We start from the raw sequence: 18,650 nt of genomic DNA, 5'->3' as shown, positions 1-18,650 counted from the left end.
AGGTGGAGCCAGAGAAGAGCATAAGACCCTGGGGGCCGGCCCAGGGCGGGTTGGGGGGCGCCTCCGGCCCGGCCCCGCCCGCGGGCGGGAGTGGGCGTGGCCAGCCCAGGTCGATGACGTGTCCGCAGCTGGTTTCGTTTAAGAGCCAGGGAGGGGAGGGGGCGACAATGGTGGGGGCGTCCAGGGCCCCGCGGAGGAAGTGACTCACCCCCGAGCACGAGCACGCCGCAGCTGCGGGCGCGTTAACCCCCTCCCCGCCGTCAGGGGGAGCGGGGCCTCCCGCTGACCACGCCCCGGCCGACCACGCCCCGGCCCTCACCCCCCCTCACCTCTTGGCGTCCGGGGACACCTCACCCCGCACTCGAAGGCACTCCCCAGGTTTGAGGTTCAGGTTGCTGGCGACCAGGCCCTGCGGGATAGAGGAGGCACTGTGACGGTCGGGAGTAGCGGTCAAGGGGCGGGGTCTCATCCCGGACCCTCCATCCAGAGCCCCGCACCCGAGGAGGCTGGGGCCGAGTTCCAGCCTCTCTCTCTGCGTGGTCCCAGCCAGTTCCTACAACCGGCCGGGTTCCTGCCCCAACCAGGTATGTGGGGGGGTGTCAGGTTTGGGGACGTCTTCTCCGGGTATAAAAGTTTTGGGTGGACAGCGTGGGTGGGTCTGGGGGTGCTGAGCATCCTAGGACGTGGGGTGTGGCCCCCACGGCCTCATGTGGGAGAGGCAGGCTCAGTGCTGGTGACAGCCCTGGAAGGGGAGAGAAAGGGCAAGGAGCCGGCCGCTGAGCTCGGGGGCTGAGAAAAAGCAGCCTGGGGCTCTGGCCCGGGGCCACCACCCCTGCCAGGGCGGGCTTTGGGGCAGGGCCTGCAGCGGACACCCCCACAGGACCCCAGCACAGAACTGAGAGCAGCCCGGCCCTCTCAGGGTTAACAGAACCCAGAAGGCCGCGGGGTTAACTGTGTGACTGGGTCCTCCTGCCAGAAACTTCGAATCCTTTCCCCTGGGGTCTCGGGAAAACTCTTGCCTCCCCCTGGCACTCTACCCCCAGCATGTGGGGGTGGGGAATCCCCCAGTGCCCCCTGACCAGCCAGTGAGCCGGTCCCCACCTGCTCACCCCCCAGGCCTGCAGGCAGATCCTGGCAACTGTTCAGAGTTCTCTGGAGCAGAGGGTGGCTCGGCCGGTGACTGGGGACAGCTGCCGGGAGAGGACAGCCGGGCCGGGCCGGAGGCTCTGGGTGGAGGAGGGGGAAAGGATCGGCCCAGGCCATAGCAGTGGGCACCCAGCTGCCCGGCCGAACACACCCTTCCTACTCCCTTTCTCCAGAGCTGCAGAATGTCAGACCCTGGCCCAGGGAACCCTGGTCCTGGTGCAGTCAGGACCTGGGGCCATCCAGAAACTCGGTAAGCCCCCAAAAGGCCCCGAGGTGGGGATCACGGCGCCCACCCCCATTTTACAGACAGAGGCTCAGAAAAGAGACCCCAGAAAAGAGATGACACTTGCTCCAGGCGACGCTTGGAGAACTGGAACTCAGAGCCCCAGGGTTTCCCTGATTCCTGCCCCAGCGCCCTCCCTGAGCCTGGGGGGAGTTCGTGGGGGGGGGGGTCCCCACACTCACACAAGCCATGATTGAGCGCAGGAGGATGACACGAGGAGCTGTCGGCACCAACTAGCTGAGGAGGACTCCACCCGGGAACCGGGGCCAGACCGCTCCCACCCTTTAAAGTGGACCCAACCGGTGGGTCCCGCCCCCTGGAGGCTCAGCCAATGGGAAGGCGGGATGGGGATGGGGGCCGCTGGGGGCGGGGCCAAGGGGATTTTGAAGCCAGTTCTGGAGCGGGGGCAGCCAATCAGAATGGCCGATCCCCCTCCCGGCCTTATAAGCCCCTCCTTCAGGGTCTAGGTGCCGCCTCCCATTTTTACTCCATCCCTTCCCCAACCCCCCCTGCCTCCTAAAAAAAAACCAGTGCCGTGGCAGGGATTTGGGGGAAGCCAATGGAAAATAGTTTGAGGATGAGTTCTAGTCCAGAGTTGGCAGGAAAGGGGCGGGGGGTGGGGGCTCCCAGGCTGTGGAAGTGGGTTGCTGGGATGTCCCTCACCCCACCACACCCCAGCCAGGGGAACTGGGCTGGGGTCCCTTGAGGCTGCTTCCTGGCAGGGGTCACGGCTTGCGGGGCTCAGCAGAGGACCAGCACCCCAGGCGGTAGGCCTGGGCCCCACCCAGGTCGCCCCCGGAAGCAGGGATTGCTGGGCCCACAGCTTCTCACTGCAGAAAGGCTGGGCCCGGTGCCAGGCCTGAGGCTGCCAGCCGCTGCCCGGGGCTCAGGCCTCTGCTCACGAGTGTTTGCTTTCGTCCTGCACTTAGTCTTAGGGTGCTGGGCGCCTGACCCTTTGCTGGCCGGGAGTTGAGGGGTTTGCTGGCAGGCAGAGCTGAGTGCCTCCTCGTCCCTGTTGGCCAGTGGCTTCTGTTGAGGTGGCATCTGGACCGGATGGGGTTAAAGTGGGTGCGACCGTGCTCTCCTCACTGGGGCTGGGGCCTCCCTGCTCGGTAAGGGAGGTCCAGCTCAGACAGATGGACAGAGGAGCGGGACCCGCGTTCCAGCAGGGGCGCTGGCTCAGAGTGTCTGGGGAACAGCGAGGCCCAAGGCAGGGGTCAGGGCCGCCTGGGTGAGGGGACCCTGCCAGCCCGGGATTCTAAGGGCCTCTGAGGGTGCTACCTCCCATCCCCACAGGTTCCAGGGAGGGCGGGGTCGGTCTGCAGAAACTTTCACTTTCCATCCAGAAAAGGGGCAGAGAGAAGGCGGGGCGGGGCTGGGAGCAGCTCTGGGCAAAGCCTGGACCAGAGCGGGGACTTTCCCGCGACTTCCTCCCCACTCCCCATCCCTGACCCCCCTCCATGGCTGGCGCCCCGCGAAGGGATTTCCATGCCACAGACCCCCTTCCTTCACAAGCCCTCTGCCCCCCGAAATAACACTGGGGTGTCATGGGGCCTCCAGGCCCGGAGGAGAGCGGCCCCGCCTCCTCCAAACAGCCGCAACCACTTCACGTTTCCCTCTCCCAAACCTCAGCAGTCGGGTGGGGCCCCACTCGCTTCCTTTCCTCCTGGGCTTCCCCCCTCCTGACCCCTCACCCCTCTGGCCTGCTCTTGGAGCATGAGGTGTCAGGAGGGGAGTGTTAGAGCCCCCTGAAGGCTGCAACCTGAGGTAACCCCAGCTCAGCCCCGGCCCACTGCCCTGGGCTTCCGGTTACTGCCTTTTGTGGGGGCATCTCCCCCATCCTGGAAGACCTAGTGTGCTGGGTGAGGGGGGTGGGGTTTGTCTGCTGCAGATTGAGCTCGCCCAGGGCAGGGCATGGGCCAGCAAACACCAGGACGGCCCCTTTGGGGTTCTAGATGGACCCAACTTTGCGTTTCCCAAGGCAACCTGAATATCCCCTGTTCCTGCTTGCCACTGTCTTCCTTTCTGGAGGCGGGAGAAGGGGGCTTGGGGTCTCTTGCAGGAGAGGAAGAGAGTTTATTGCAAACTCAGCAGTTCTCTCTCTTCCTCTCTCTCTCTCCCTGCAGAGGTTTTTTTTTTGTGTTTTTTTTTCTTTTTTGGGTCACACCCGGCGATGCTCAGGGGTTCCTCCTGGCTCTTCACTCAAGAATTACTCCTGGGACCCTACGGGATGCTGGGCATCGAACACGGGCTGGCCGCGTGCAAGGCCAACGCCCTCCCCGCTGTGCTATCGCTCCAGCCCCCTTGCAGAGTGTTGGCTTTCCTTTTGGCTCAGTTACCTCTGGGGACCTACACCCCTGGGGTCCCCCGGTCCAGTCTCTCTCGTAGCCAGGCAGGGGCGGGAGGGAGACTGCCCAGTGTCCCTCAAACAGGAACATGATGGAGGGGCTGAATTGGGAGACAGGGACAAGTGTCCCCTGCTTCGAGTCCCCCGTGCCCACTTGAGGGCCACTCTCTGTGGCGCTGCTCAAGGCTTGCATTCTGGACATCAGTATTTCCTCTCCTCCCCCCCACTTCCCTTGCCCATCCCCCCCCACACACACACATCTGCTTTGGCCATTAGCCCCGGGACAGAAAGGGAAGTCCCCGTTTTGGGGCTGCCTGGCTGGGATTTGCTCAGGAACCCTCAGTCCCCATCCCCTTTGAGGCCTGGAAAGTTTCCATTCCCAGGCTGGCTGGAGGATTCCGTATGTGATGGGCTCAAAGTCCACTCTACGCACCCCCCCAAGGCCAAGGCCACCCCCCCCCCCCACTGTTCTCAGCCCCTCCTCCTCCTCTCCTCCATCCCTGAGGCAGAGGCAGGGAATTCTCTGGAATTCCTTCTTCCTGCGGGCTGGACCTTGAAAGGTTTCCAAGAGCCTCTGTGGTGAGCTCAGCTCCTCCAACCCCAGGGGACAGCGGCCAGTTAGCGCTGACCACCCGCCCACGCGTGACCACGCCCATTCTGGTTCCTACCCTCCAGGGATCCTGAGCTCTGAAGGGTGCCTCACCCCATGACCCCCTTCCTAGCCAGTCTTGGGGGGGAGGGCAGGAGAGATAACTCAGAGGTCAGGAGTGTACCCAGAAGAAAAAAAAAAGATTAGTTATCATTCAAATTTTATAATTTTAAATTTTTTTTTTTTTTTTTTGGTTTTGGGGTCAAATCTGGCTGTATTCAGGCCTTGCTCGTCACTCCTGGTGACCATAGGGATGGAACCCGGGTTGGCCCTACTATACATCTGACCCTTTTTTTTTTTTGCTTTTTGGGTCACACCCAGCGTTGCTCAGGGGTGACTCCTGACTCTGCACTCAGAGTGAGTCTCAGGAATTACTGGAATTCCTCCTGGTGGTGCTCGGGGGACCCTAGAGGATGCTGGGGATCGAACCCCAGTCAGCCGCGTGCAAGGCAAACGCCCTCCCCGCTCTCGGACCCTTTTCTTCTTTTTCTTTTCCACAGTGCAGAGCGGCTCCTGCCTCCTCAGTTCTTACTCAGCGCTCTGTGGGAGACCCTCTATGCTGCCTGGGATCCGATTCCAGCTGCCTTGTGCTCACGCCACATCCAATCCACTGTGCTCTCTCTCTGCTCCCCCGCCCCTAAATTTTTCTTTCTAGTTGAGTTCAGAATGGGCCTGGGTTCCCGGAGTCTGTGGTTTGGGAAGAGAAAGGATGAGAGGCCAGGAATGAGGAAGCAGCGATTCTTGGGTGGCCCCGTGGTTCCCCCCACACACACACACACCTCCCAGTCAGGAACAGAAGCTGCGCCAACTGGTCCCGGGCAGAAGTCAGAGGGAGTCACAGCTCTAGTGACCCGATAAGGAAATGCCAAGAAAGCAAAATGTCCAGTGCTTTGATTATTATCTGAGACAGCTAAAATGGAACCAGGAGAGCAGCAGGTAAGGACCTTGAGGTAAGAGTGGGATCAGATTTCACTGATGTCTGCAGAGATAGCGGCACAGCCAGCCTCAGGTGCTGCTCAGGAGCCAAGGGTCAGGGGCCGGTACAGCAGGGAGGACATCCTTGTACTTGACCTATCTGGGATCGATTCCCGGCATCCCATATGCCTAACCCCCACCCCAGCACCACCAGGAATGATTTTCTTTTTCTTTTTTTTTTTTTTTTTGCTTTTTGGGTCACATTCAGTGATGCTCAGGGGTTCCTCCTGGCTCATAAATTCAGGAGTCACTCCTGGAGGTGCTCGGGGACCCTGTGGGATGCTGGGAATCGAACCCTGGTCGGCTGTGGCAAGGCAAACACCCTACCCGCTGTGCTATCGCTCCAGCCCCAGGAGTGATTCTTGAGTGCAGAGCCAGGAGAAACTCCTGAGCATCGCTGGGTGTGACCCCAAAGAACAAACAAACAAAAAGAGCAAAGGGTCAAAGCACATGATTTGCATGTGGGAACCCAGTTTGATCAAAAGTCAAAATCTGTGCATCTGGGGAGTTTGTGTGCAAAACCACGATCCTCAGGACTGGAGATATAATACAGGAGGGAAGGCTTTTGCCTTGTATGCAGCTGAACCGGGTTCAAATCCTGTACCCCTGTACCCTTGGATCCCTCAGATCCCCAAGCCTGTCAGGAATGATCTTGGACTCAGATCTGAGCACAGGTAGGTGTGCCCTCACCGCCCAAAGGAAAAATAAATAGGGTCTATTGGAAAGCGTTATTTTTTTCTTTTCGGGTCACACCCAGTGATGCTCAGGGGTTACTCCTGGCTCTGCACTCAGGAATTACTCCTGGCAGTGCTCGGGGGACCATATGGGATGCTGGGAATCGAACCCGGGTCGGCCACGTGCAAGGCAAGCACCCTCCCCGCTGTGCTATCACTCCAGCCCAAGGTTTTTTTTTTTTTTTGGAGGGGGGGAAGTTGTGGGGAGACTTGGGGGCCATACTGGGTAGTGCTTGGGGGTTTTTTCTGGATTTTTCTTCATTGTGCCATTGTACTTTTTGGGATTGAAGCTCTTCTCAACCCATGTTTTAACTCACCTCATTTTTTTTCTGCTCTGCCACCCAAACCAGAGTCTCGAAATAAAGACCCTGGATGATGAGGGCTGGAGTGATAGCACAGCGGGTAGGGCGTTTGCCTTGCACGCAGCCGACCTGGGTTCGATTCCCAGCATCCCATATGGTCCCCCGAGCACTGCCAGGGGTAATTCCTGAGCGCAAAGCCAGGAGTAGCCCCTGTGCATCGTCGGGTGTGACCCAAAAAGGAAAAAACAAAAAGACCCTGGATGATGCCTCAAGATCACAGCATGGCTGCAAAAGTTCCCACACCCAGAGAGGGAATTCCTCCAGCAAGTCCTTCTTTCGGAGGGAGCCCAATATTTTCCAAATCTCCCAGTTGTCGTCGTCTGTGCGCCACAAAGCAAGGGTACACCCATCACCCTGGTTTTCAGTGACACGTGTGCCACCTGTGTCCTTTTGAGGCAATCTCGACTTTCAGCAAGGAAGATGGTCCAGAAAGGAACCTGGGAGTCAAGCCCCGCCCCACAGGGCACACGTGACCCATGCAGGCCAATAGCCATGCTCCATTCTCTGGCTGTTTCCCGCCCCCTTCCACAACAAACACGTGACCGGACTAAACCAATGAAAATCTGCCCTGGGAGATAGGGGCTGGGAGGGGCACCCAGGAGCCTGGGAAGTGGCTCAGGGCACTGCTGAGTGTGGCACATCTGGGGGCCCTGGGCTACCTCATGGGGCAGCACTCCGGCTCGTCATGCCCCCCTCCTCCCAGGAGGAGTCCCTCCCGCTGTTTTCCCGGGGTCTCGTCTCACCTTGCAGTTTTTCCCTTGTTTTAGGACAGTACTTCGGAGTGCTCAGTACCTCTGGCAGTGTGGGGGACTGTGCGGCGCCAGCATGCAAAGCTTCACGCTGGCCCTTCGCGCTCGTTCTCGGGCAGCACAAAATGCAAAGTGGGAAGGTGGCTCGCTGCAGATGAACGCGGCACTGGAGGCTTGGCGAGAGGCTCGCACAAGCTCTAGCGACAGGCCTGACATTCAGCAGTCAGCCCAGGCGCCAGGGGGTTCGCAGTGTGCCCCCGTCCTCCACGCCGCCCTTTCATCTCTACAGAAAGTGCCCAGCTTGCTGGAGTCATTTGGGTGTGACGCTTGGATTCACTTCTTTTGGGGGGGTGTTGGGACTACACCCAGTTTGTTCAGGGCTCCCGGCTCTGCACTCGGGAATTACTCCAGGAAGTGCACAAGGCGACCACATGGGATGCCAGGAATCAAACATGGGTCGGCCGCGTGCAAGGCAAGGAAATACCTGCTGTGTTATCTCTCCGGCCCCTGAGTGATACTTCTGACCTCAGTCCCTCGTTGTAAAGAGGGCTAAGAATAAACTCGATAATATGTCTGTGAAGTCAAGGGGGCACGGTGCACGCATTCTCAGCAGAGTCGAAGCTGGACCGCTCATAGAAAGGGTGTCAGTCGACCCCCTGTTCCGCCCCTGGCACCACAAGGTCCCCCGAGAAGCCCCAGTAGTAGCCTGAGTATTGCTGAGTGTGACCCAAAGTTCCTCAGCAACACTCCCACCCCCACAGAATATTCTGGAACAGAGAACACCCACCTCCTGCTGGGCTAGTTTCCCCGAAGAGCAGACCCAGGTGGAGGTCCACTCACCTCCCCGGGCCACAGCCAGAAGCCCACAGTGACACTCAGCACGCACTTTATTAAGTCCGTGGGCACAGCAGGGGCGGGGGCGGCGGGGAAGGCCGGCCCCACACCCCCGACGGTGGCACATGATAATAAATAGCGGGGATGGGCCCGGGGAGAGGGGGCACGGGAAACACTGACAGTGGAGGGGTCCAATGCCCCCCCTCGAGCTGTGGCACAGGCAATCCTGGAGCAGGGCCACGAGCAGGACGAGCAGCTCACGGTCAGGCCCCCCAGAGCCCCCGCCGGCCCCCAGTCTGCGTGAGTGTGAGGGCGCCGTCCACACTGGACCTTGATTTACGGACAGACGTCTGCACCCCTGGCTGGTCCCATCCAGTCCAGACTGTCAGAGGCCGCTGTCCTTCGGAATTGTTCCACCCAACATCACCCAGGATAATCAACGCATCGCCATTATCGGCTGTTCTGGGACAAGGTAAGGTCATTACGGCTCAGAGTTCTGATGGGTCCAGGCGGCCTCAGACAGTCAGGATTGATTCCGGGAGACCAGGACCTCTGATTGGGCCGCAGGAGCCCAAGGCCAGGACCTGGGGAGGTGGCAAAGCTTAGGGTGAGGCCAAGTGGGGGCAGGGACAGGGGGCTGTGGCAGAGCTGGAGGAATCCCCCCCACCCCCCCAGCTGGCATGAGGGTCCAGACCTCACGGGAGAGGAGGACACGGGGATGGGGCTGGAACTGAGGCCACCTGGCTGGGTCAGGCCAAGGTCAGCTGTTGGGGATTTGGAGGGGATCACTTCCGGCCACTGCTCGGGGGAGGCCCTAAGACCAACCCTGGGGGCAGAAGAGGTCTGGGGGTGCCTCATGGGGTTCTCGGCCCAGAGCCTTCCTCTCTGGGGTGGGGCGGGGGGCTCAGTCCTCCAGTCCCTCTATCAAGTCTGCGATGCTCTCCACGTAGTAATGGGGCACCAGGTCGTGCTGGCCGGCTGCCAGGTACGCCTGGGCCTCGTCCAGGCGGGAGACGCCGGTGAGCGTGAGCACGGTGGTCAGGCCGCAGCGGTGGCCGAAGAGAACGTCGGTCTCCAGGCGGTCGCCCACCATGAGCGTGCGGGCGGGGTCCACGCTGAAGTGCTCCGTGATGCACTCAAACATGTAGGGGCTGGGCTTGCCCACCACCACGGCCTCCCGGCCTGACGCCGTCTCCACGGCCGCAGCCAGGCTCCCCGTGCCTGCAGGAGATGGACAAGTGGTCACGGTGGGCAGCTGGGCAGGGGGACGTCGGGGTTCCAGGAGGGCGGCAGGGCTTGGGGGGAATGAGACCCTGAATTGGGTTCCAGACCATGGCTGCGTCTCCGTATGGGGGACAACAGAGACTATGTCCATGTCCTATGTCCACCTTTCGTGGTCAGGTGACCACTCCCCTCTGGGCCTCAGTCTTTTAATCTCTAATATGGGGGTGCTGATGGGGTTCGTCTCACTGGGAACTGGAGTGAGCCCCTGGCTGTGTGTCACCAGACAGACCACAGAGCCTCTCTGTTCCCTGGGACTGGTTGGAAAAGGGGGGCTCAGCTCAGTCTTTTTCTTTTTTTCTTTTTTCTTTTTGGGTCACGCCCAGCAATACTCAGGGCTGACTGCTGGCTCTCCATTCAGGAATCTCTCCTTGCAATGCTTGGGGGACCCTATAGGATGCAGAGGATTGAACCCGGGTCAGTCGTATGAAAGACAAACGCCTTCCCTGCTGTCCTATCGCTCCAGACCCTGGGGGTGGACCTCAGTCTTGCCCACGTCCTTGGACAGGGTGTGCTCTGGGCTCAGAGAAATCCTCAGAGTCATGCTGATCGCTGCAAGAATGTGGGTTTCTGGGGCTGGGGAGATAGCACAGAGGGTAGGGCGTTTGCCTTGCACGCGGCCGACCCGAGTTCGATTCCCAGCATCCCATATGTCCCGTGAGCACTGCCAGGAGTTACTCCTGAGTGCAGAGTCAGTAGTAACCCCTGTGCATCACCAGGGGTGACCCAAAAAGCAAAGAAAAAAAATAAAGAATGTGGGTTTCTGGGGCCGGAGCAATAGTACTGTGTGCAGGGCGCTTGCCTTGCACAAGGCCAACTGGGGTTCACTCCCTGACATCCCATGGGGTTCGCCGAGCACCGCCAGGAGTAACCCCTGAGCATCGTGGCACATGTCCCAGAAACCAACCAGAAAAAAAAAGAATGTGCGCCGGACAGCGGGCACCTTTGACCCAGTCAAGCCTCTGCCAGGAAACGGACCGAGGTGGCCAGCTCAACCAGGCGAACGAAAGTCACAGACGCAGCAGAGCTGCCCACGGCCACTGGCTCCCGGCAGCAAACTTGTGGAATGCGGCCTGGGTGGAACAATACAAGGGCTGTTCCAGGGGACGGTCTGCGGCCCAGCTCGGGACCATCGTGCCCCACACAATGCGTGCTCTGTGGCCGTCGGGAGGGGCCGCGGCCCAGCCAGAATGAGCAGCTGGCCCAGGGCCTCAGAATGCTGAAGGTTTCACCATCGGGAGTGTAGTGAGTTAGCAGTTACACAAAGGCACCGTTAAGGCCGGAGCGAGAGCACAGCAGGGAGGGCATCTGCCTTCTATGTGGCCGACCCAGGTTCCATCCCCGGCATTCCGTAGGGTCCCCTGAACACTGCCAAGAGTCATTCCCGGGGCTGGAGTGATAGCACAGCGGGTAAGGCGTTGCACACAGCCAACATGGCCGACACAGGTTCGATTCCCAGCATCCCATATGGTCTCCCGAGCATGCCAGGAGCAATTCCTGAGCGCATGAGCCAGGAGTAACCCCTGAGCATCGCTGGGTGTGACCCAAAAAGCAAAAAAAAAAAAAAAAAAAAAAGTCATTCCCGAGCACTGGCTGGGTGTGATCCAAAAAGGGGAAGAAAAAAAGTTAAAGGACATTTTACTGAACACACAACACAGGATGAAGTCTTGTGTCAATTAAACAAACCAAACTAGGGGCTGGAGCGATAGTACGGCAGGGAGGGCATTTGCCTTGCACAAGGGTGACCTGGGTTCAGTCCCCAGGGGTCACTCCTGGTGGGCACAGGGAACCCATATGGGTGCCAGGGATCAGGCCTGGGTTGGCTACGTGCAAGGCAAGCACCCTCCCGGCTGTACTGTTATTCCAACCCCAACCCTCACTGCACTTGAAAGCAACTAGAGCCTGTTAGCCCAGACGGACCTCTGGGGACGTCAGCCTCGACCCCAATCCCTGTAAGTCTGTAAGAATAGGTACATGGCGGGGCTGGAGCAATAGCACAGCGGGGAGGGCGTTTGCCTTGCAAGCGGCCGACCTGGGTTCGATCCCCGGCATCCCATATGGCCCCCCAAGTACCGCCAGGAGTAATTCCTGAGTGCATGAGCCAGGAGTAACCCCTGAGCATCGCCGGATGTGACCCAAAAAGCAAAAAAATAAAAATAAAGTTTACGTTAAAAAAAAAAACAGGGCCAGAGCGATAGCATAGAGGGGAGGGCGTTTGCCTTGCACGCGGCCGACCCGAGTTCGATCTCCGGCATCCCATATGGTCCCCCAAGCACCGCCAGGAGTAATTCCTGAGTGCAGAGCCAGGAATTACCCCTGAGCATCGTTGGGTGTGACCCCCCCCCAAAAAAAAAACCTATTGGTCCAGGGAGATCGGGGCACAGAGCCAGAGCCTCGAGTCCCCAGTGCTGGCACCAGATGGGTCTCTGAGCACTGTATGTGGAGTAAGTCTCAAGTACCACCAATTATGGTCCACAAACAAAAGACCAACATCTGGGAGGGAACACAGGTAAAAACAATGAGAAAACATCAGGTTGGAACCGGGAGAGTGCCCCAGGCACTCGTCTTGTACACGTGGACACGGGTTCCAATCCCCAGCACCTCATCTGAGCCCCTGAGCCCCACCAGGACGGATCCCTGCGCTGAGACAGGAGGAAGGCTGAGCACTGCCGGCCGGGGCCCCAAGACAACAGCAGAAGTCAAGCTCGGGTTCTGGGACCACGCCTGGCGCTGCTCAGGGGTCAGTCCTGGGTGTGCTGCTTCGCCATGAAGGGTCCCCAGGGGGGGTCAGTCCCTAGCCAAGGCAGGGATCTCCCCCGCCCTCGGTGCTAGAGCACGTCTCTAGGGACCAGTCTGGAAATCCTCACTGGCATCAATTTACAAACAAATTAACTAAGGTCAAAACAAATGGCAACACGTTCTCAAAATGTATCCTTTGCTTTCCTCAGCTCTGCAGGTTACGCAGGTGGGGAGGAAAATCCTTCAGAATTGAGGGACACAGAACCGTCAGGAGGGTGCTGGTCTCGCATGTGACAGACCGGTTCGATCCCCTTACACCCCGTATGGTCCCCCAAGCACCGCCAGCAGTGATTCCCAAGTGCAGAAGCAGGAGTCATCCCTGAGCATCTCTGGGTGTGAACCCCTCCAAAAAAATTAAAAAGAAGTTTCTACAGAACTGTCTGGGCAACCCTCCCAGCGTGGCCTTCAGATTTCCATCCGATTTCTGGATGGTGGCAGGAAGTAGCTACCGGAGTCCTGAATCAGGGCTGCCCCGTTAGTAAATGTGTCAAACACACCCCCACTGACCCCGAATGGTTTTGTTTGTTTGTTTTGCTTTTTGGGTCACACGCACAGGGGTTACTCCTGGCTCTGCACTCAGGAATTACCCCTGGCGGTGCTCAGGGAACCCTATGGGATGCTGGGAATTGAACCCGGGTCGACCGCATGCAAGGCAAATGCCCTACCCGCTAAGCTATCACTCCAGCCCCGACCCCGAATGTTTTTGTTGCCTGTTCCCTCGTCCTCATAGTGGCTGTGTACTTTTTTTTCCTTTTTCTTTTTGGGTCACACTCGGTGATGCACAGGGGTTACTCCTGGCTCTGCACTCAGGAATTACCCCTGGCGGTGCTTGGTGGACCATATGGGATGCTGGGAATCGAACCCGGGTCAGCTGCGTGCAAGGCAAATGACCTACCCGTTCTGCTATCACTGCATCCCCTTGGCAGCTGTGTACTTAAGATAAAGGTCTAGACTTTTTTTTTCTTTCTTTCTTGGGTCATACTCAGCGATGCTCAGGGGTTCTTCCTGGCTCTGCACTCAAGAATCACTCCTGGCGGTGCTTGGGGAATCATATGGGATGCCGGGGATTGAACCTGGGTCAGCCGCATGCAAGGCAAATGCCCTACCCCGCTGTACTATCGCTCTGGCCCCAGGCCTGGAAGGTTTAAGGGGACTCAGGGTCTGTCTAGGCCAGAGAAATAGTAAAGTGGGGAGGGCACTTGCCTTGTATGCAATTCAATCTGTGGTTCCCCGATACGGTCCCCCGAGCCACGCCAGGAGTGATCCCTGAGCACAGAGCCAGGAGTCAGGCCTGTGCAGGGCTGGGTGTGGCCCAGAAACAAAACCCAGGAAAGTGTTGGTCCAGCAGCCCTGGGTGTTCAGCCAAGAACTCACCCTCTGGCTTACTCCAGAACTGGGCAGGAAAGCACATCCGGTAGCCCCGGTGAGACACTTCTTTGGGGGCCTGTGCTCCCCGCAGCCCCCGACCCTCAAGCCCGGAGCAGATATTGAGTCCCATCGGGTGTGGAACCCAAATCAAAAAAAAAAAAAAAAAGGGCCAAGCAGTGGGACAGCTAGCAGGGTGTTTGCCTGGCACGCGGTAGACCAGGGTTCGATCCTCAGATGATCCCCTGAGCACTGCCAGAAACAATTCCTGAGTGCAGAGCCAGGAATAACCCCGGAGCATCGCCGGTGTGACCCAAACTCCCACCCTCCTTACCCCCCAAAAGAATATAGGAAGAGAATATGTTTCCCAAATCCATTAAGAAATACCAAAAAAGGGGCTGGAGCAATAGCACAGCGGGTAGGGCGTTTGCCTTGCACCCAGCCGACCTAGGTTCGATTCCCAGCATCCCATGTGGTCCCCCAAACACCTCCAGGAGTAATTCCTGAGTGCATGAACCAGGAGTAACTCCTGTGCATCGCCAGGAGTGACCCAAAAAGCAAAAAAAAAAAAAGAAAAAAAAAACAACTTTTTGTTTTCAAGAATGGGAAGGGCTGGACACGCACCTAGCGAGGGGCTAGAACAACAGGACAGCAGGGAGGGCGTCCACCTGGGTTCCATCCTCAGCCCCAGATACTATATTGGGTCCCCAAGCCCTGCCAGGATTGATCCCAGAGCAGAGGAAGGAGCAAGCAAGGCCTGAACACAGCTGGGTGTGGCCCAAAGCAAGAAAAAGGATGTTTCAGCTGCCAGCTTCTTCCCCCATCGCTATGAACGCCCCCCCCCCCCCAGACGGATCCTCCCACTTCCTCCACTCACCTACAATATGTTATTATTGGTTTGGGACCACACCTGGTGGCGCTCAGGGATCATTCCTGGCGGGGCTAGGGGGGACCCCATGCAGTTCCGGGGATCAAATCCGTATGCGCCGCGGGGAAGGCGAACACCTTAACCCCCGCACCATCTGTCAAGTCCTGAGGAATGTTTTGCAGCCCTTTTCAAAGCAGCCACGGCTTCGTGGCTGTGCTGGGTTCCTGCTGCCCCCTACTGGCTGTGGGGTTGAATGACCAGCAGCGCCAGAAGGTGCGGACACAGGGGTACTGAGGGACAAAAGCCCAAGACTGAAAGGGCTGAACGCAAGTTTTGCACGCAGGAGGCCCGGGTTTGATCCCCAACCTCACATGGTCCCCCAAACAAACTAAAACAAATAAATAAATAAATGCCTCCTCCAGGACGTCTTCCCAGATTTCTTGAACTCTAGGTCCTGTGCACCAAGCCATCATTCTACTGCATCTGTTTGATCAGTACCACCCTGTCCCCTGAATGGGGAAATCAATGCCTCTGTTGGATCAGGGACCACCAGAGACAAATGTTCTGACCTTTTCTGCAGCCTGCCCCCCACAATCCTACCAAGTTAGCCCCTCTGCCACTGCGCTTGTCTGAGTCAAACCCTGCAGAGCCTCAACTCCTGCCTCAGCTGCAGGTCTTGGAGACACGGCTGACAGCCGGGGCGTGGGGACTGCGGCTTGGCGGGCAAGCACAGGCCTCGTGAGTGTGTGAGGGTAAAAATAAGCCAGGAAGAGTCCCTTGGATGAATAGGGACAGGGAACAGGAGGGCCCCAAGAACCAAATTCTGGGGCCAGAGCGATAGCACAGCGGGGAGGGCGTTTGCCTTGTACATGGCCAACCCGGGTTCGATCCCCAGCATCCCATAGGGTCCCCCAGCACTGCAGAAGTAATTCCTGAGTGCAGAGCCAGGAGGAACCTCTGAGCATTGCTGGGTGTGACCCAAAGAAGCAAAAATATAAACATTTTTTTAAAAAAAAGCACCAAGTTCAGGGGGCCGGAGCCATAGGACAGTGGGGAGGGTACTTGGCTTGCATGTGGCCAACCTCAATCCCTGGCACCCCATGTGGTCTCCCGAGCTTCTTAGAAGTGATCCCTGAGCACAGAGCCAGGAGGAAGCCCTTGTGTTTCACCGGGTGTGAACCTCCAAACAAAACCAAAACCTCCCAAAAACCCAGTGCAGGTCGAAGTTCCTGAGCCGCCTCCAGACCCTGTTTCCCTGTTTCCTTCCTTCCTTCCTTCCTTTCTTCCTTCCTTCCTTCCTTCCTTCCTTCCTTCCCTCCTTCCTTCCTTCTCTCTCCCTTTCTTTTCTTCCTCTCTTCCTTCTTTTGTGTTCTTCTGGTTGTTGTTGACTTAGGGGATCACACCTGATGGTGCTTGGGGATTACTCCTACCGGGCTCAGGGGACCATATGGGGTCCTGGGGATCAAACCCGGGTCCACCACATGCAAGGCAAGTGCACCCTCCCCGCCGGACTGTGGCTCCAGCCCCTTCTTTCTCAGCCACACCTGGAGGTGCTGGGTGTGGGCGGAGCTGGGGCTGCCCCGAGCGAACCGGCTCGCAGCGCGGATCGTCCAGAGCTGGGATGGACTTCAGCCCCGATCGCAGCTTTCTCCTGGCCCCCGGCCTCGGTTTCCCTGAGAGAGGGGCCGCTGACGCCCATCTCCAGAGAGATGTGGAGAGCCGCGAAGTGTGGGCTCTGGGGAACTTCCTGGGGCTCCGCAGCACGTGCGCGCTCGGTGACCCCCGACGGACGGAACCTTCGCCTGGGACAGACGTGCCGGGGGCTCGGGATCCCCGTTTCACACCCGAGACGGACGTGAACTTGCAACTTACGTAACTGAAGGGGTTGACCCGGCCCTGGCGCTGGAACTTGATCTCTGGTCAAACTCCATCCGCTGCCCACACAGCCTCCTGGGGCAGGGGGTACTAAGCCCCCCGCTGCCGGACACCCCTTCGGGCTTGGCAGCAAGATAGTCCTTGAGGGCCGGGTTCCCCGATCCCTTCTGCATTTTGCCCTGGGCCGCAGAGGCCCTCATCTGTCAAACGGGGACCCCCACAGCGGGCCCCTCCCCCCCCAAAGCGGTGACAGCGAGCGCTGCTCCCGGAGGGGGACCGTGGCGCCCGAGGTTCTGGCCGGGTGGGGGTCCAGCCATCAGCCGGTCCCTTCCTCGCCATCTCCCCCGGGCGCCGCCCTCGACACCCCCCCACCCGCGCGTTCTCCCCGCCGGCCCCGCGCTCACCCGGGGTCCGGCTGCCGTCGCTGAGCGGGTGCCACGGGTCGCGATCGGTGGCCACGAGCAGGCAGTCGGGGTCGCGCAGGTGCGCGCACGCCTGGCTCAGCTTGGCGAAGGAGAAGTGCTCGTCGTAGCCCACGAGCACGGCGCGCACGCGCGGGGCGGCGGCGGCGGGGTCGGCGCGGGGGTCCCCGGGGTCCCCGGCCAGGTGCAGCCCCGCGGCGCGCAGCTCCGCGCGCAGCCCCTCGCCGCCCAGCACGAACACGGCGCCCGGCGCGTCGGGGGGCCCCGGCAGGCGCTGGCGCAGCAGGCGCGCGGCGCACAGCGCGGAGCTGAAGAGCTGCTCGGGGCGCAGCCCCCCGAAACCCAGGCGCGCGAAGCGCAGCGCCAGCTCGGGCCGCGCGCGCCGGCTGTTGTTGCTCACGAACAGCGCCGCCTTGCCGGCCCGCGCCAGCCGCTCCACCAGCTCGGGGGCACCCGGCACCGTGCGATCGCCGTTCCACAGCACCCCGTCGCAGTCGAACAGGACCCCCTGCGCCCGGCCCAGCACGTCGCGCAGGGCCGCGCCGCGCAGCCGCTCGCAGCGCGCCATGCAGCCGCCCGCCCGCCGGTCCGCGCCGCTCTCCGCCCGCGCCCGGAGCGCGCCCCGCCGGCCTCCCGCGGCGACCAATCGCGGCGCCGCCAGGGCCCGGGGGCGGGGCCCCTGCCTGGCCCGCGGCCAATGGCGGGGAGAGTCGCGGAGAGGTGGGCGGAGCCTAGAGGAAAGGCGAGACGCGCGGCGGGGGACCAACAAAAAACCCAGTCTGGGCCCTCGGGGCTGGGAGACGGGCGTGCCGGCCGACCAATAAAAGTCGAGGGATGGAAACTAGCCCCGCGGCTCGCGGAGCGCCTCACCCAATCGGAAGCGGAGGCGAGCCGGTTGCTAGGAGAAGAGATGCTGGAGGAGGTGGCATCTTTTTGTGTCAAATCTCAATGGCCTCTGAACCGTGCAAGGCCCGGGTGCGCGGCGGGGTGTGTGAGTGTGATGGAGAGAGGTGCTGGGTGCCTTTTGCGGTGCTGGGCCCCCCTGGACTAGGCCAGTAATTCTCCTGGCTGGCTGTGCTGTTCGCTTCTGTTTTGAATTTTTGGGGGGTGGGGTGAGGTGGGAGATGGCACAGGCAACGTTCCTGACTCTGCACTCAGGGATCACGCCTGGCAGTGTTTGGGTGACTATGTGGAATGCCGGGGTTCGCGCAAGGCAAGCGCCCTACTATCTGTCCGCCCCCCGGTGTTTGTTTTCTTAAGCTATATTTACACACAGTAACAAGCAAGGCCCCGTGACAACACCCGTTTTAAAACACCAGTCGGGGGCCAGAGATACAGGATAGCAGGTTAGGAGCTTGCCTTGCACAAACCGACCCCGGCTGGATTCTCTGCACCACAGAGGGGCCCCCAGCACCACCAGGAGTGACCCCCGAGCACAGCCGGGGGTATCCCAAAGTCAATCAAACAAAAATAAAGACGCACCAGTCAGAGGCCTGAGACAAAGAGCAAAAGTTAGGGCTCTTGGGGCTGGAGTGATAACACAGCGGGGAGGGTGTTTGCCTTGCACGTGGCTGACTCAGGTTCGATTCCCAGCATCCCACATGGTCCCCTGAGCACCGCCAGGAGTGATTCCTGAGTGAAAAGCCAGGAGTAACCCCTGTGCATCGCCGGGTGTGACCCAAAAAGTAAAAAAAAAAAAGTTAGGGCCCTTGCTTTGCTTGTGCTGGCACTGCTTTGGTGCCTGGTGCTGCCCACAAAAGTGAAAAGACCAGTTGGCAGGACCCCCGAGATTCTGACTTGTTCTGAGAGAGTACCCCAGGCTATTTTTGGATTTCCTTATTTCTAAATCATAATCAGAAAGTCAGGGTGACTGGGCACCCCGCCAGCCTTTCACTGTAGTACCTGGGATGAAGAAGCCAGGGAAACAGTGACCAGTTGCTGAGGGGTGACAGGTGACCGGA

General features: G+C 59.6%; 3 protein-coding genes across 3 annotated transcripts in view; all 3 read right to left on the bottom strand.

The window, feature by feature from the left end:
* The window catches only part of PDXP (pyridoxal phosphatase), a 32,620-nt gene extending 15,322 nt beyond the window's left edge, over positions 1 to 17,298 (bottom strand). Inside the window, exons 1-2 of the mRNA XM_056137591.1 lie at positions 16,672 to 17,298; positions 8,976 to 9,300 (exon numbers count right to left, since the gene is read on the bottom strand). Of these exons, the coding sequence (XP_055993566.1) occupies positions 8,984 to 9,300; positions 16,672 to 17,257 (903 nt within the window). The 5' untranslated portion in view covers positions 17,258 to 17,298 and the 3' untranslated portion in view covers positions 8,976 to 8,983. The remainder of the gene's footprint in view (positions 1 to 8,975; positions 9,301 to 16,671) is intronic.
* The window catches only part of LGALS1 (galectin 1), a 125,668-nt gene that overhangs the window by 1,935 nt on the left and 105,083 nt on the right, over positions 1 to 18,650 (bottom strand). The window contains exons 2-3 of the mRNA XM_056137601.1: positions 1,612 to 1,649; positions 330 to 409 (exon numbers count right to left, since the gene is read on the bottom strand). Coding sequence (XP_055993576.1) covers positions 330 to 409; positions 1,612 to 1,620 — 89 coding nt within the window. The 5' untranslated portion in view covers positions 1,621 to 1,649. The remainder of the gene's footprint in view (positions 1 to 329; positions 410 to 1,611; positions 1,650 to 18,650) is intronic.
* GGA1 (golgi associated, gamma adaptin ear containing, ARF binding protein 1) overlaps positions 1 to 18,650 on the bottom strand; it is a 119,471-nt gene that overhangs the window by 70,720 nt on the left and 30,101 nt on the right. The window lies entirely within an intron of this gene.

The sequence above is a fragment of the Sorex fumeus genome, unplaced genomic scaffold, assembly GCF_029834395.1.
Source record: "Sorex fumeus unplaced genomic scaffold, SorFum_2.1 ptg000125l, whole genome shotgun sequence".
NCBI lineage: Eukaryota > Metazoa > Chordata > Mammalia > Eulipotyphla > Soricidae > Sorex > Sorex fumeus.
This window is presented reverse-complemented; position numbering and strand designations above follow the sequence as displayed.